Here is a 15,173-nt window from a genome sequence, read left to right on the forward strand (position 1 = left end):
AACCAATAATTGAATGCCCCCACTCTTCAAGAGAAGCCTTCTTCCTCGTTCATGTATCTACCCACTTAAGAAAGTGAGAGTAGTTAGCTCCACTCTCTCTCAAAAAAAAAAAAAGAAGCTAACTTTAGACACATGACAACCTATAAAGAAAATCATCCACTTCAAAACATGTAAAGTCCATATTAATAATTTTTACTTAATTTTTTAATTTAAATTAAAGTTTCATTATACAGACTTTCAATGGTAAGAGTCCCATTTTTCTTAAATCAAATAGGTTATCAATCACAAATTAAATCTGGTTTAATTTCTTAAATTAAATAAGGAATTCGTATCAAATATACCATGTAAATAGCGAATCTCAAAACAAAATTATATATAACTGTAGTTGCTCGTATTTGGTACAAGGCCACTCTCTAGTCAATAAAAGAATATACAAAGTTAAAGACCAACTCCAGACCCAGACCCTATAGAATGCCTCTATAGAAACAAAAGGAAAAATCCAAAAATTTGATCTCAAAAAAGAAACATAGAAAGGCAAGAAGGATATGACTTTAAGCTATTTTAGAGATAGCTCATCCCATACAGATTTTGACAGTATCCATCTAGGTCCTAGAAAGAAATCTGATCGGAAAGGCAAATTGTAACATATTTACTCAAAATCATGGAAATGGGTTTAAATCATGGTTTTCCAAGACAAGCAAATAAGTCAATTGAAGTATTTGTACGGTGTAGCTGACCCCATATAAATATAGTTGGAATAAGGCTGGATGATGATGATGAAGTATTTGGATGGTGTGTGAGTGATATTTTATGGTTTTTTTCCTAAAATCTTGCATGGTCCTTAAAAATTGTCTATTCTTTACTTTTGGTGCTACTCTTAACAAATTTCTATTCAACTCCATGGGTTCACTCGCTAGTTTATCTATATAACTGAACCGAACAGATCATAGTTTATTCATGTAGCATAACAGAACGCATAGAGGAATTAGAGAGAACTGTTGCCATGTCATAAGACAAATCCAGTGAGTCGCATAATTTTTCGGGTCACAAATCAAGAGTGAGGCTTACCCAATGGGAGTAATGCAACCAAAAAGATCAATCTCCTTCACTAACAGAAGAGCTGAACTTATTGTAAACTAGTCACCAGAGCCAAGACCGTTATCTGGGTCTTGGGAGGGGTAAACTGAATACAGTCCTCCCCTAACCTTTGGCATTCTTACACAAAAGCCCTCCCCAAACCCCAAAACCTGGTGAAGGTGAGATTTGATCCCAAGTCTCCACTACAACCAGTCAGAGACCTTGCCAACGAGCTACCTGGCACCTTCCGTTCTAAGTTCCAATCCAGATGTAGAGAAATGTGCATAGCACCAACAGATTGGATATGGCAAAAGTCAACAGATTTCTTCAGCAAATATGATGTCAAAAATGAATTGCACTGCAAAACGGAAAGGTAGCATGAAATCAGAGTGGTGAAGTTTGCATTCCACTAAAAGTAAGTGGCACCATGATGCAGAAAAGAGTAAAAAAGTTCAATCTCAATTCTTTTAACTATGCCAAGACCCAAGAACAAATGAGAAAGCAAAACTAAGAACACCATATACTGATTAAGCATAAGATTTTAAGGGGTTCAACCCACCCATCGAAGGGTTCCACTTGAAGATTAAGCCATGGATTAAACACTGACATGATCTTATTCCCCATATATCTTTTATCAAAAAGAAAAAAAAAATATTCCCATATATCCAGCCTAATGAAACCTTTGCATTGATTCAATTTAGATCATTTAGGTGAGTTGATTTTGTCACTTTTTTGTCATGAGAATATTTCATAGTTAATTTATGTTTCCCAAAGGATGTGAAGGGTTTCCTAGAGGCTTGGTTCCTAGAAGGCCTCAGCAAGGCTGGAAAAGTAGCTTGGAGTATCCTCCCCGCTGCTGTTTTCTGGGCAGAGTGGGGTGAAAGAAATATTAGAATTTTAGAAGGAAGGCAGAATTCAAAAGAAGAGGTGCTCAACAGGATTTTGGGGTATCCTCCCCGCTGCTGTTTTCTGGGCAGTGTGGGGTGAAAGAAATATTGGAATTTTAGAAGGCACAATTCAAAAGAAGAGGTGCTCAACAGGATTTTGGGGATGGTGTTTTCGTGGCTGACAAACCATCCATTCTTTAAAAATAGGCAAACTTGTTCTTTTTTTGAGCCTGATTTCCTTTTTGTAAGAAGATCATAGTTTTTTGTTGGGTTGTTTTTCGGAGGCTGGCTTTTCTGAGGTTCTTCTGTCTATTTCTGCCATACAGTCTCTCTTTGTACAGGGGCCTTTTGTATGCTGCCCTTTTGTTATTATTGAATTACTTTACCTTACAGTTTTCAAAAAAAAAAAAAAAATCATCTCCAAACTGTATGGTGCCTGCTACATCAATCCTGTCTCGGTGTCTCGCCATTCTGTTCTATTCAGTGCCATGTCCAGCATTGAACTATTGGCACTTTAAATCATTTCTTATTACTTCCATCCAAGTCCATTTCTATCTGCCCCTAGCTCTTCTAGTCCCCTCAACTTTTCACATATCATCTTTCCTACCAGGTGCTGTAGATGGTTTTCTATGCACATATCATTTTATCACCTATTGGAGCTACTCCTAGCCTCCTAGGTTCCTTTGTATGACTTCATTTCTAACCCTGTCCTTTCTAGCTTTACTACCTATCCATACAAGCCTTCACATTTCTGCCACACTCACTTTTTGGACATGCTGTTTTTAACTGCCGAACACTGCTCACAATTGTTTTAGACAATTTTCCTTTTAGCCGAAGTGGTATTCACCTATCACATAAGACTCCAGATGTACCCTTCCATTTTGCCCATCCTGCTATAATTTTGTGGGTGACATCCTCCTCAATCTCTCCTTTGTTATGGATTATTGAACTATGGGAATGTCGTCTAGGTCATATCAAATAATACCCAATACATTATATTTCAATATAATGTTAGGAACCAAACTAGATTACTCCCCTCCCCCCCTCCCACCGCAAATACACATAGCATCTGAAACAGAATATGCATGACATGATATTTACAGGTTCTCATACTTGTGCTTAAATTCAAACACTTCTTACCTTCTTCTTTTGGGATGTTAGGCTGGTCAATCAAAAGTTGATAAAGTGTTCCTAAATCACTAGCGCTGCATGTAAACAATCCAAATTCAAGGTTAACCAATATAAAGTACTAAAAAAATTGCCTAAATGCAAAAAAAAGTTTGTAACCACAAGAAAAACAATGCACCCAGATGTACATGGCACTAACAATCTAAAAAACTGTTCAAGAGGATTACAAGGCTCTACTACCAGCAATTGTGATATTTTAACAAGTAAAATGTACAGTGATAAGTTTGAGTGACAACATTAATTTTCATCCTCAGACATCTGTTTAGTAGAACCAACCAAATGGGAAGTCAGAACAGCCTGCATGATGGTTGTGTTGAACTGTCATGCTCTACCCAACACCAGAACTTTAGATTTACTTGATGCACAATATATTTATGAAGACCTTATGTTGAATATGTTTAACTTCAGTATCCATGGTTTGGTGACTATTATCATACAAAGTAACTTGCAACTGAGTCAACTTAAAACTTCTAGGTAAACTGCCTTTTTTAAATCAGTTTCTAACTCAATGTTTCACTGTAGACATAAACATAAAAAAAAAAAATCTGGTCTATGTGGTAGCATGGAGGCTCGATTAGTGCAGAAGATACAGCAGGAGAATTTTTTAAATAAGAGAGATGATCTTAGCTTATTCTTCAATGGACTCTCCAACTCTGGAAGTTAGACTACTAAAAGAAAGAAGCTACATCTATAGAACAACAGTTCCACAACTGCTCTTCAATTTCCTAAGAAACTCCTCTTTTGAAGTTTGTTAGAATGATCAACCTGCCTGAAATATTTTACAATTAAAACAGGTTTAACATATACCACATTTATATTACAAGAGAAAACTGCGCTTTAAGGAAAAAAAAAACAATTAAAACAGGTTTAACATATACCACATTTATATTAAAGGAAATTGCCAGTAGGTTGGTACACCTCTGAGTGCTCCCCCACCCACCCAGGAAAAAAACAAGTATTATGTATCAAAAAAAGAAAGAACAATGCTTTGAAATAACTAATACGCACTTGGAAAAATTTTAACATGATACACACCTGGACTTCAAGGAGAGTGCTGAAACAATTGATGACTTGAGAAGGTACCTGGAAATTCAAACTTGAATTAGACATTAATTACTAAGCCAAATTTAGCTTTTGACCTTTTGCAGCAATCTGATAAAATAGTTACAAGCAAAATTTCTGGAACAAGTAACCACTACAAATTAGAACAACCAAACAGTCCTAAATCTCATAAAGTGGAGTAGTTATGACTAATGAGAAAATAAAAGCCGTTTTCATCAGCTTATTCATTTGAAACATAGTTCCTTACTTCCTTAAAGTGGAAAACAATAGTAAAGAAGCACTTAAGCAGAAACCTAATGTCTCCACCAAGTATATAGTTCTATCAGTGTAATTTGTGCAGTGAGCTTCACCTAAGCAGAAACCTTAGAAAGGTCATTGTTTTGGTGCCTGCCCAGCAGAAAACAATAAAAAAAAAAAATCAGTGCAATGTGCCCAGGTGAACATGCACCGCCTTTTCTTTTCTTTTTCCTTTTTGATTGTTAATGAGATCAAAGAGGGAACAAGACAAAAATCCTCTAAAACAAGAACGCCAACCAACACCAAATACATTCCAAATGTAACTGACTTCATGCAAAGCATTTGGCATTTCTTTTGCAATATAATGGCTCTTTAACCATATAAACGATGTCTATAAAATGACATGTGGATTCCATGACTTCACAATGTTTTAGCAACTAAATCTAATTTAGTTACTTACCATGCAAAAATTTCCAAGAAAGGTGATAATAATAAAGGCAATATAGAAATGAGAGAAAACAATAGCTGGCATAGTTTTAAAAGATTTCTTGTGGGACAAATCCAAACAACATACCAAATGAGATTGGTGACTTGGATGATGATAATGATGATGAAATTGGTGGCTGGAGAGGTGGCGGCCAAAGGCATTATGGTACCCATCTCAAAGTTCCCTAAGGGCTATTCAAACAAAAACTATAGAAAACCATGATTTCTGTTTCTCTTTTCTCAGCCAAGGGGTCTCCGTCATGTACCTCATCAAATTAGGCAAGCAAGTTCTTTGATTCAAGATTGACTTGTTTAGTTGGTTAAGGAGAACAGATAATGAGATAACAGGTTCTTCGGCTAGAAGTGTGTTTGGTGGGGCTTCTTTGTATTGAGACCTGCCCATCCAGGATTGGCAGATTGAAAATTTTAGGGTGGGCCAAGTAAACTGGCTTAGTAGCTACTTCCCCATTGGAAATGTACTTCATTTTGTATATTATATGTCATATTGAATGGAATTCATCAATCTATTAATCATAAAAAAATGCTGGGTTGGATTTCGTTGTGAGTGTATTGGATATTAACTTCAGCTTTGGCATCGTTAACTATAACATGGTCTTGGGTTTAACCCATGGCTTGGATGTGGTTTCAACTCCACCTGCATTATTGTAGTTTATTTTTTATTTTTTGAAACTGGTTAAATGTGGTCTTGGGTTTAACCGGTTGAATGCTATTCATGTTAAAGAAGGATTGCTTACGGGAACATACATGTCATGGGAATCTATAATCTCAAAGTGCCAGTGAAGATAGAAGGAAAAATTAATTAATTTTTCATTTTCTCTAGAGAACCAGAAAATTTCTCTCATCCTCAAATTTCCATGAAAAAACAAAGAGTGGAAAGTTATTCCTTTCTCTTTTCTCTTCCTTTTCTCCTACTTTCTATTAAACAAAACAATGTAAAAGATGCACAAGAAAACATAAGTATTGAAGAATATACAGAATTCGCAAAAGAAAATTGCAGAAATTTCAGAATATCCAATTATATGAAATAACGGTTCATAGAATTTCTTACTCGGAGTAGTGCATCTCAAAAATAATCCTAAGTCCCTCTAGACAATCGAAAAGACTTGGCCGTATCCCAATCCGCAGCTGCATCTGCTTAGTGGATGGTGATATAGATCCCCCTTTCATTAGTTGTCTACCATCTCTAAGAATCTTTTCAAGGGACACAACAATGGAATGAAACTCTTCTCTGAAAAAAGCCAAATCGTTATATGAACCAAATCACATAAAAAAGACATTTAATACAGATAAGATACCAGATAAAGGCTCACATTGTCTTTTTCATGGAAAGAAAGATTGTTTCCAAAGACTCCATTTGCTTTCCTAGCACCTCCTCTCGGATGCCACTGATACATGTGAATACACCATAATTTTTAGGTTCTTGTAGTACCTGATTATGGAAGAAGAAATCCTTCAACTAGAAAGTAGCAACGAAAATAGAGAGTTTTGTATATGCATAATACATCGGTAAAATCTCGGGCTGACTAGTGTGAAAACATGGGTTAGAGCCTGAGTGCCATTTCGTAAAAAATAAATTCCAAAGCTTATGTCAATGCCTAATCCACCCCTCCCAACACCTTAGGTAGCCGGGACGAACAGTAAACAATGGCCCTTATTTAGAGTATAATACCTGCAACCTCTCAATGATTGAAGAGGCATTTCTGAACTGAGCAAGCAATTGAGATTGAAGCTGATCCCATCTACTCATATCATCTTTAACTTTTCTGAACTTCTGCTGGTGCTTCTTCACCATCATCTCCATATCTAAATAACCAAACAATAAGAAAGAAGGTTGGTATCTGATATTGCCAAAAGGAAGCTGGAAGAAGAAGACAATTGGCATGCCATCGTATTGACTCTCAAAACATCCTTTCCCTATGCTAGTCTATGCGAGTTAAGTCCAAGTTGGAGTTCAAGCTAATGAAGTGTCCTAATATCATGGAGAAGTAAGGGACAAGGATTCCTTTTTTTTTTTGTGCATGAGAGGAGGATGAATAGCAATTGCTTGACCCAGAACAGTTCTGACTTCTGAGTTTAAAAATTCAACAGAATCGTCATATCTGTTAAGGTAATTCCAAGAAAGAGAAGAACATTACTCCCAAATCAAAAGATGGCAACGGGAGAATTGTGTTCTTGTATTGGTCATGCTGCCTGTCTCAGTCCAAATTTTCTTACTAAACGAGGAAACCAAAACGCCGGAAGTAAGAAAATAAGTAAAACCAAACAGAGAAGGATTGATCAGTAGTCAGGCCTTACGTAAACTGGCAGTTGAGATGATGGTACTTGATTCTACGCAAATAAATGCTTGATTTTACTTTTCTTCCTCTGCGAAACGGAAGAGATGAGAGGAAGCCGGATAACAGAAGGAAGCGATTTGGGGTTGGGCTTTACTTAGCTCCTACGACCAAGTCGTCCTAAGTCCAACCACATCTTGATTTTCGTATCTAAACCCTAAATCCCGCAAGGGAAACTTCGGCCGTTAAACAGTTGGGCTGTCTTTCAGCTTTCTGCACATGACACGTTACCTGATTGAGGTCCTTATTTGTCTTTTCGGTTAAAAGTATTGATTGGAAATATTCTTTAATTCATCCTTGTTAACGTGTCATACGCTAGATGGACACGCAGTTGCTTCAAAGGTGTGCGTCATGGATCACGGCGCTTCTGATGACTGATGAGAACATCAGAGCACCCATATTGTAGGCTGGATCATCTCTTGGTGTTTGGAATAAAAAAATAAAAAATCCGAGAAGTAGTTGGTGGTTCTTTTTTTTTTTTTCTTTTCTGTTGAGTAAATTTCGATGGAAGAAGAAGAACAACAAAATCGACCAGAAAGCTGTGAAAATGGGAGAGAAGTCAGAGAAGCAGAAGAACAGCGACAACAAGAAGAAAGTGTCTTACAATTTCTGGATTCAATGGATGGCTATCTCACTCTCTTGGATTCATTGTCTTCGACCCTTCGCCAGGTTAGATCGGCTCTCCCTTGCCCTATTAACTGTTGAGTTCTTCTTGTTGTTTTGTAGATTGTTGGTTAAATTTTATTTTTTAATTCTTCCAGGTTATGTTAACCCGAAGCTGTTTACTTTCGTTGGTTCTTTGCATTTATTGCAATTGGTTTCTGGATTCAATGGATGGCTATCTCACTCTCCTGGATTCATTGTCTTCGACCCTTCGCCAGGTTAGATCGGCTCTCCCTTGCCCTATTAACTGTTGAGTTCTTCTTGTTGTTTTGTAGATTGTTGGTTAAATTTTATTTTTTAATTCTTCCAGGTTATGTTAAACAGTTGGGCTGTCTTTCAGCTTTCTGCACATGACACGTTACCTGATTGAGGTCCTTATTTGTCTTTTCGGAGTATTGATTGGAAATATTCTTTAATTCATCCTTGTTAACGTGTCATACGCTAGATGGACACGCAGTTGCTTCAAAGGTGTGCGTCATGGATCACGGCGCTTCTGATGACTGATGAGAACATCAGAGCAGTTGCTTTCGTTTTAATGTACTTTACACATTAAGGCATGATAAGATATTGGTTTTTCTTTATCAGTAATTGCAAAATTTATTAGCACAAAAAGAAGAGAGAACACTAAACCCCTTGGAAAAACAAGAGGAAGAACAAGAATGGCGAGCATGACAACCAGAAAATGAAGAGAGTATAATCAAATGAGACAACTAAAAAACTTGCCTGGGATTTTCTTTTTTGAGAGAAAGTAAATTATCTCCAGGACAAACCAAATCTGTGAACTGAAAACCTGGCGAAGCCATCTTACATTGATCACACTGATCTTCAGCATCCATCTAAACAAGCTGTTCACTCCATTGCAGGATCAAAAAAATGCATGTGGCACACATTTTAATGGGTAATGAATAAAATGTATATTATTTGGAAAGTTTAAGGAAGTGAAAAGGGCAACCATGGTATGAAAATTTCTGTTTAAAGTATGAATTTATTGAATAGCTGGAAAGAAAAAAACAAATAGAAGGGGCAATTTCTGCATTGCAAATTCTCCTTGAGTTCCAAAATGAAGAAATAAAGAGAGAAAACACCTGTTCATTGTCATAAGTTTTAGAAAGGACCAACTCAAAGACCTTTAATGAATAATGAATAAAAGTTCTATCTAAAAAACTAATATCTTATGATTTTTATAGTACAGACAAGCAGAAAAGCACCATTTCACACAATTTATTGGGTAATATAGTATAAAAAATTATTGTATTCTTTTCTATCACCAAGTTTTGTTTTTATAAGCTATTCCTTTACAGGGATGGATTGACCTTGCCAGTGCTCGACATTCCATGGGTGTATCACGTGTCACTAGTGTATTGTTCGACCTCAAATTGCACTCTGCTTCAACTGAACAAGGTGGCGATTCTTCTCTGAGGTACTTGTTGAATTTTCTGAGCTTGCTTAGTACTTCATTGTATTGAAGGTGATGATTTATTGACAACGTATATCAGATGGACATTAGTGCTTTGGGGTTACAGAGACAGCCATTAGAGAAGCCACAGGATGTGGCTGATTTAGGAGGCCTAAATCTAGAAACATATAAAATACAGGACTCCTTGTATCTGAATGGGAGCAAAAGGAACTACTGTCTCGCAGTTCCATATATTGCACGCTGAGATTTCTAAGTGGTCCCTCCCACTAAGGAATCTTCCAGGTGAAAACTTAATTATCTTGGCCATATAATATGTAAAACCTTATTTTAGCTGCTTTCCTTTCAAAGGAATGCAATAGGTCCGATAGGTCTGACAGTCTGATTTGCTCAAAATTTGCTCATATGATTGTCCTAATAAGAGTATTCTCTGTTGATTGCGGTTCTCCCTTCCCTAATAGCTTCTGCCTATCAGCTTACACCAATGTGGAGCCTCTTGTTGAAGTCATGAAGCATATTCTTATCGTCAAATTAAGTCTATGATCTTTTTTTCATCTCTCTCTCTCTCTCTTACACACACACACACACACAAACACACTTGTCAAAAGAAAAAAAAAAAAAAACTTCTTATTGAAAAATACTTGGCCTCTTTTCCCTTAACTTTTAACATGGGATTTTTTTTTGGGTGTCAAAGTAATTTTGTGATATATGGGCTATTTTTAGCTGATTCCATGGGAGAACAACCACATTTTGTTCTTTACAAATGGTCATCTTGAGACAGTGGAAAATGTGGGTCAGGAGAAATAGAAATTGATAAACGGGAGCTGCAGCAGTCTAGTAGTCCTCAGCTACGACATCGAGGGGCGTCCCCACATTCTGGTATATGTTACCTTTTTGCAGTCTATTCTTTTATTAATGGGATTTTCCAAAACAGGTGATGCAAAAATCAAAGAATAAGGATTGGCCGATGACAATGTAAAGGCAATATACATAACGTGAATATAGGGGAAGATGGGACAACTATAGCACAATTCTGTGGGTAAGGGAAGTATGTGACTTTATATCTGGCACAGAGATCTAATGTGCATCACATGTTCCTGGACTTACAACCCATTAAATTGGTGCCTTGATGTTCCTTTTCTAGTTTCATCCTTAATTAGTTGTCTTTATTTCTTCTCATTTCGTGTTGTCCATAGAACTGCAGAAGGAATACCCAGCAGGGTCCACGACTTCTCCCAAAGCCTATCAAGTAAGTGACCCATGAAAGATCTCAAAATGCATCTTAATTTAATATAAATAATGGGCAACTGGCGTTGATGATACAAGCATCTGAACAGTGGAAGGACCATGGAAGAACCCGGAATACATTTAAAATGTTAAAATTTAAAACAAGTTCATTGCTTATCTACTATCTGCCTTTTCAGGTACAAAATGAGCGCTTCAAATTGTTATCAGTGTTTGGAACTTTGGTTTCTCCAAAACTCCATACTGCCCAACTTTCATTCGAGACAGGTTAAGTTAATACTACATACTTTGCTGCATGAAAATAGACATGGTTTTATATATAGTGAAGACAACCATTGTACCTGATTTGTTTTGGACAAGAGTAGCCCCACGCTTATTTCCCACAAAATAAAGTATTAGATTGACAAATATTAAACCATCAGGTCTGCAAAATATTCAAGAAATTCCCTTTGAAGTGAGAGGCTGTACAATCAGGAAAAGAATCCCACCAAGCAAAAAGACAACAAACAGATTGGATCAGAACATCAACTCCATAGGCAAGAAGCGAGATCAAGGAATGTCCCTGGACTCCTTCAAAATCTGATGTCAAAATAGGAAAGTTGCCACTGCCTTTTCAAATATGCTGTTGTTTCATTCCCCCCATACTGCCAAAAAACAGCCAAGGGTCTGAACCATCAAACTAATTTACCCCTACTCTGTAATCCTTTAAGCATTCCAGAAATCTTTACTTCAAACTGAATGAATGAATGAACAAGAGTAACCCCAGTTTGCCATCTTCTAAAATATAAAAAAGAGTTTTCAATCATTTTCACATTCTCTCTCTCTCTCTCTCTCTCTCTCTGATCAACTACCAGTGAGATGACAAACTTTTTCCTTTTTTTTCCAATGAACTTGTTAGTGGTAATCTCATTCGCCTCCTTTGTCATAATAATTGTGCTACATTATAATGTAGGGCAACTTGTCCAAGTCAAATGGGTAGAATGATAGTTTAACCTAATGTTTTAAAACACGGAAGTTGGATATATTTTAGTTAATTGTTGGGTTGAAATTGATCTTTAAATTCTATGAAAGGGTTAGCTGGTTCTTGCTCAAGCATTTAGGGTAGTTATGATGTTTATGTGGTTATTAGTATGAAAGCACATAATTAGTAGAAAAAAAGAATGTATGAAAGCACATAATTGAGTTAGAAAATGTAGTTTTTGCAAACTTTTGAAGCTATTGAGCTTGAAAGTTTTTTTCTTTGGTTGTGCCCAAATCAGATGCTTCTTCATCAGATGATCTGGGTCAACTACATCAACCCTGCAGGTTGCTGCAAATATGTGAATATTTTAGGGAATAACAACCATTGGGAATTGCCTTCTCACTCCTGCCATCTCACTCCTTTTTGTCTTTCAATTTTCAAATAGACATTGAGATTTATCCTCCATGCCGCCTGCATAAAAAATTTTGCATTTTTGGGGTTAAGATTTTGGTGTCCAATGTGAACGTTTCAGTCTATGGCAAGCGTGAGATGCAATGGAGCCATTCTCTTCCTTTCTCTTTCATCGTTATTTTTTATTTTTTATTTTTTTTTTGGGGGGGGGCGGGTCAGTCTGGGGTTTTGCTCTTTTTATCTTGTTGCATTGTTGCAGCTGTTGTATCCTCCCTTGGTTTCTTATTTTAATGCTCTGTTTTTTTAACTTTTACAATACACAGTGATTGTCATGTGGAACCGATGTAGTTCCTGGTGATTCTTGGATCATAGATTTAGGTTTCATGAGAGCTTAATACTTGTATGCCATGATATGCATGGCCTATTAAGAAATTTTCACTTTCTGCAGCACTGGGGACACTTGTAAAAACTGCCAATATGCGGTCTTCGATGCTCTCTGCTTTTGCTCAAGTACAGAAACAAAGTCAGGCTACCACAAAAATGGCATAAACTTGCCCAGGTTAGCAAATACCACCCCCATCTGAATGCTCATTCTTTTCCTCTTGCATTGATTGTTAAACTTTTCGGTTCAGTTACTTACAATTCCAATTTATAGGACATTGGTTAGAATGGCCCAAATCTTATGCAAACATGCTTTGTTCATCCTCCTTCATTATCAATCTACACTTATTTACAGAGGTGTGGGACCTGTGAAGCCAGGATTCTAGGTTCCACAAAAACAATTTGATGAATATGCATTGGGCAAGGCGTGACAAAGCACATTTCACCTCATGATAGCTTTGTAGCATTACTGTTTTTAAATGACTTGTTTGCTTCAACTATTAAATCCCATGGTTGATTTTGAAAAAATAGTAGTTTGTAGATTGTTGGAACTGGCGAAGAATCAACATGGACTCTTACCTGGTGATTCTGTTTATGCCCTTTTAAGACTTGGACACTGTTAATGAAATGAGACTCGGAACCATCATCAGAGAGGTTGTTTGAAGATATCCAAGTGCATATTTTCCTCCACTAATTTTCTGAAAAATATTAACCAGGTACTGATTCCTGCCAACTGAAATACCCAGGTTAGTGATCACAATAATCAAATGTATGCATCTTTCAACTGCTTTCATTCTCTTTTATAAATGTGGAAGGCATTGGGTTTCTATTTTTCAGTGACAAACTACTCAGACATGGGAAATTGAGAATTCGGTGTTAATCAGTCGAATCATTATGTTCCTAAACTGGCAAGCAAGCTCATGGGCCTTCAAAGCATTTCATGCTTCAGGTTTCAGCCATGTTCACAATTAATGAGGTCAAGATCATGCAAATTTGGGGAGGTCAAGATCATCAATTTTTTCCTGGCAATAAACAATTTCTGAGGTGGTCCGCCTTTTCGTTAGGGCGTAAACTATAAAATTAGGCCAACTCAAGCATCCAGAAGGGAGGGAGACCTTTTCTTCAGACAAGTGGTTAACCATGTATTGCAAATGGCACCTCAATCGGTCAATCCAAAGTGGACCGCGTTAATAGGCCATATCACTTTTTTTTCTCGAACTAATAGCTAATAAGCCACGCCTGAACAGCCCGTACAATGTATTGGGGCATTTTGCCAATACCATTGAAATTGAATAAGCCATACCAACAGGACTGTTTCCACTCAGCACTGTTGAACTGAATTGGCTCCATCACCTTTTTTTTGGGGTTGAAATTCAAGGGATTCATTCACTGCCGGAGAAAGCGCTTCCAATCATTATATGGCTGTCTACTGTATGGTGAGCATGGGCCTGTTCTGTTTAGTTTCAAGGCAGAATTTGGAGCCTTTCTTGTAGGGCTCTGGATCTGCTACCCACCTGGGCCTCTCTACACATCTCTCCCATGTGCAAGCATAAGCCCTAGTTACATGTGTGTCCAAACTGTCGCCCTTAACTGTCCCATTATTAAGCAAACATTTTTTGTTCTCTTCTTTTCCCATTCTCAATCGAACGATAGCTTGAACCCCAACCTATCGTCTTCTCCCTTTGCTCTATTTCTCGCATAGCTCACGGCGGTGAGCTCTTCTTTCTGGCTCTACCGTGTTCTCGTTAGACGTAAATAAACCCTTTTTTTTTTGGCTCCCTTTTCCCTAACCTATCGTCTTCTCCCTCTGCCCTATTCCTCCCATGGCTTACGGTAGTGAACTCCTCTTCTTAATCGAAGGCTACATGAAACTTAGCTCGGTTTGAAAGAAGCAATGAGCTCCAGTTGGTTTTTCAAACTGTTCTCTGGTGGCCCTGTTTGAAATGCAGGTATTCTTTGTTTCAAGAGATCAACGAATTGGAGAGAGGAAGTTGTTCGATTACAAGAGAAGTCCGCCGTTATGTTCAATGGAAAAGATTATTTTGGTTCAAGAGAATGGCGAACTGGAGATGATGCTACTGTTCTACTACAAGAGAAACCCTACATTCTATTCGGTTCAAAACAACGGCGAACTGGAGAGAACCGTTCTATTCAATGGGAGAAGAGACTCAGTTTAGAAACATATATTCAATTGTTTGGTGGGATTTTCTTTTTTTTTTAATATTATCGAATCATTTAATGGAATGGGTTTAACGTCCATTCTCTTATGCTCGCACATAGGAACTTTGGATCCATGTCATAGGGCAGGTGTCTTCTGTGGTTTGTGGGGAGGCCAAAGTGCGTAACAGATCTAGAGCCTTCTTGTAAGGTTTAGTTCCAATTTTTTGGAATTTAAACCTATCTTATGAAGATCGGTTTTGTTACAGTTTCGAGGTTGCTTCCAAGGTGTACCTTTGGAACTATATATTATAGTAATAATATATAGTTCAAAATTTATGTTTATTGATTAAATAGATTAAAGAGTAATTTAATATATATACTACCATGCATGTTTATACACATTCAAATATCAAGTAAAAAAGATTGAATTCCTCAAGTGACTCGGTGATCAAATGAGACCATGGACTTTATAACTATGAAAAGCTTGGGTTTAAATTCAAACATCTTTAAATTATTTTATAATTAATTTCAAGACAAGTTCGATTGTAAGACTGGTTTCACCAAAGCCAATCTTTCAAGCCGGTTTGGATAATAGGGTAAACACTTAGACGGACCCTAGAACTTGGAACCATACCTTATCCTGTAAT

The 15,173-nt window shown here is 37.1% G+C and overlaps 2 protein-coding genes across 6 annotated transcripts; one reads left to right on the forward strand and one right to left on the reverse strand.

The window, feature by feature from the left end:
• Nucleotides 1–985: 985 nt before the first annotated feature.
• On the reverse strand, nt 986–8,025 carry LOC148849744 (Pentatricopeptide repeat (PPR) superfamily protein). 2 transcript variants are annotated; one of them, XM_088945377.1, is made up of 7 exons: nt 7,896–8,025; nt 6,628–6,761; nt 6,269–6,387; nt 6,007–6,186; nt 4,188–4,235; nt 3,105–3,169; nt 986–1,435 (listed from the first exon to the last, which is right to left on the reverse strand). In XM_088945377.1, the coding sequence occupies exons 2-7, from the start codon at nt 6,757–6,759 to the stop codon at nt 1,392–1,394; spliced, it is 588 nt and encodes a 195-aa protein (XP_088801503.1). In that variant the 5' UTR covers nt 6,760–6,761; nt 7,896–8,025; the 3' UTR covers nt 986–1,391. The 2 variants fall into 2 exon arrangements, with proteins under 2 accessions (XP_088801503.1, XP_088801502.1); XM_088945376.1 differs by lacking the exon at nt 7,896–8,025 and adding an exon at nt 7,254–7,737.
• LOC148849745 (uncharacterized) lies at nt 7,796–14,962 on the forward strand. 4 transcript variants are annotated; one of them, XM_088945380.1, is made up of 10 exons: nt 7,823–7,960; nt 8,053–8,172; nt 8,265–8,325; nt 9,256–9,374; nt 10,150–10,247; nt 10,565–10,617; nt 10,793–10,880; nt 12,434–12,544; nt 13,083–13,112; nt 13,204–14,962. In XM_088945380.1, exons 3-8 carry the CDS (start codon nt 8,305–8,307, stop codon nt 12,532–12,534), a joined length of 480 nt encoding a protein of 159 aa, XP_088801506.1. In that variant the 5' UTR covers nt 7,823–7,960; nt 8,053–8,172; nt 8,265–8,304; the 3' UTR covers nt 12,535–12,544; nt 13,083–13,112; nt 13,204–14,962. The 4 variants fall into 4 exon arrangements, with proteins under 4 accessions (XP_088801507.1, XP_088801506.1, XP_088801504.1 ...); XM_088945378.1 differs by lacking the exons at nt 13,083–13,112; nt 13,204–14,962 and adding an exon at nt 12,641–13,034; XM_088945379.1 differs by lacking the exons at nt 13,083–13,112; nt 13,204–14,962 and adding an exon at nt 12,722–13,034.
• The last annotated feature ends 211 nt before the right edge of the window (nt 14,963–15,173 follow it).

Source organism: Nelumbo lutea, chromosome 5 (genome assembly GCF_056320005.1).
Source record: "Nelumbo lutea isolate HS-2025 chromosome 5, American lotus-T2T, whole genome shotgun sequence".
Taxonomy (NCBI): domain Eukaryota; kingdom Viridiplantae; phylum Streptophyta; class Magnoliopsida; order Proteales; family Nelumbonaceae; genus Nelumbo; species Nelumbo lutea.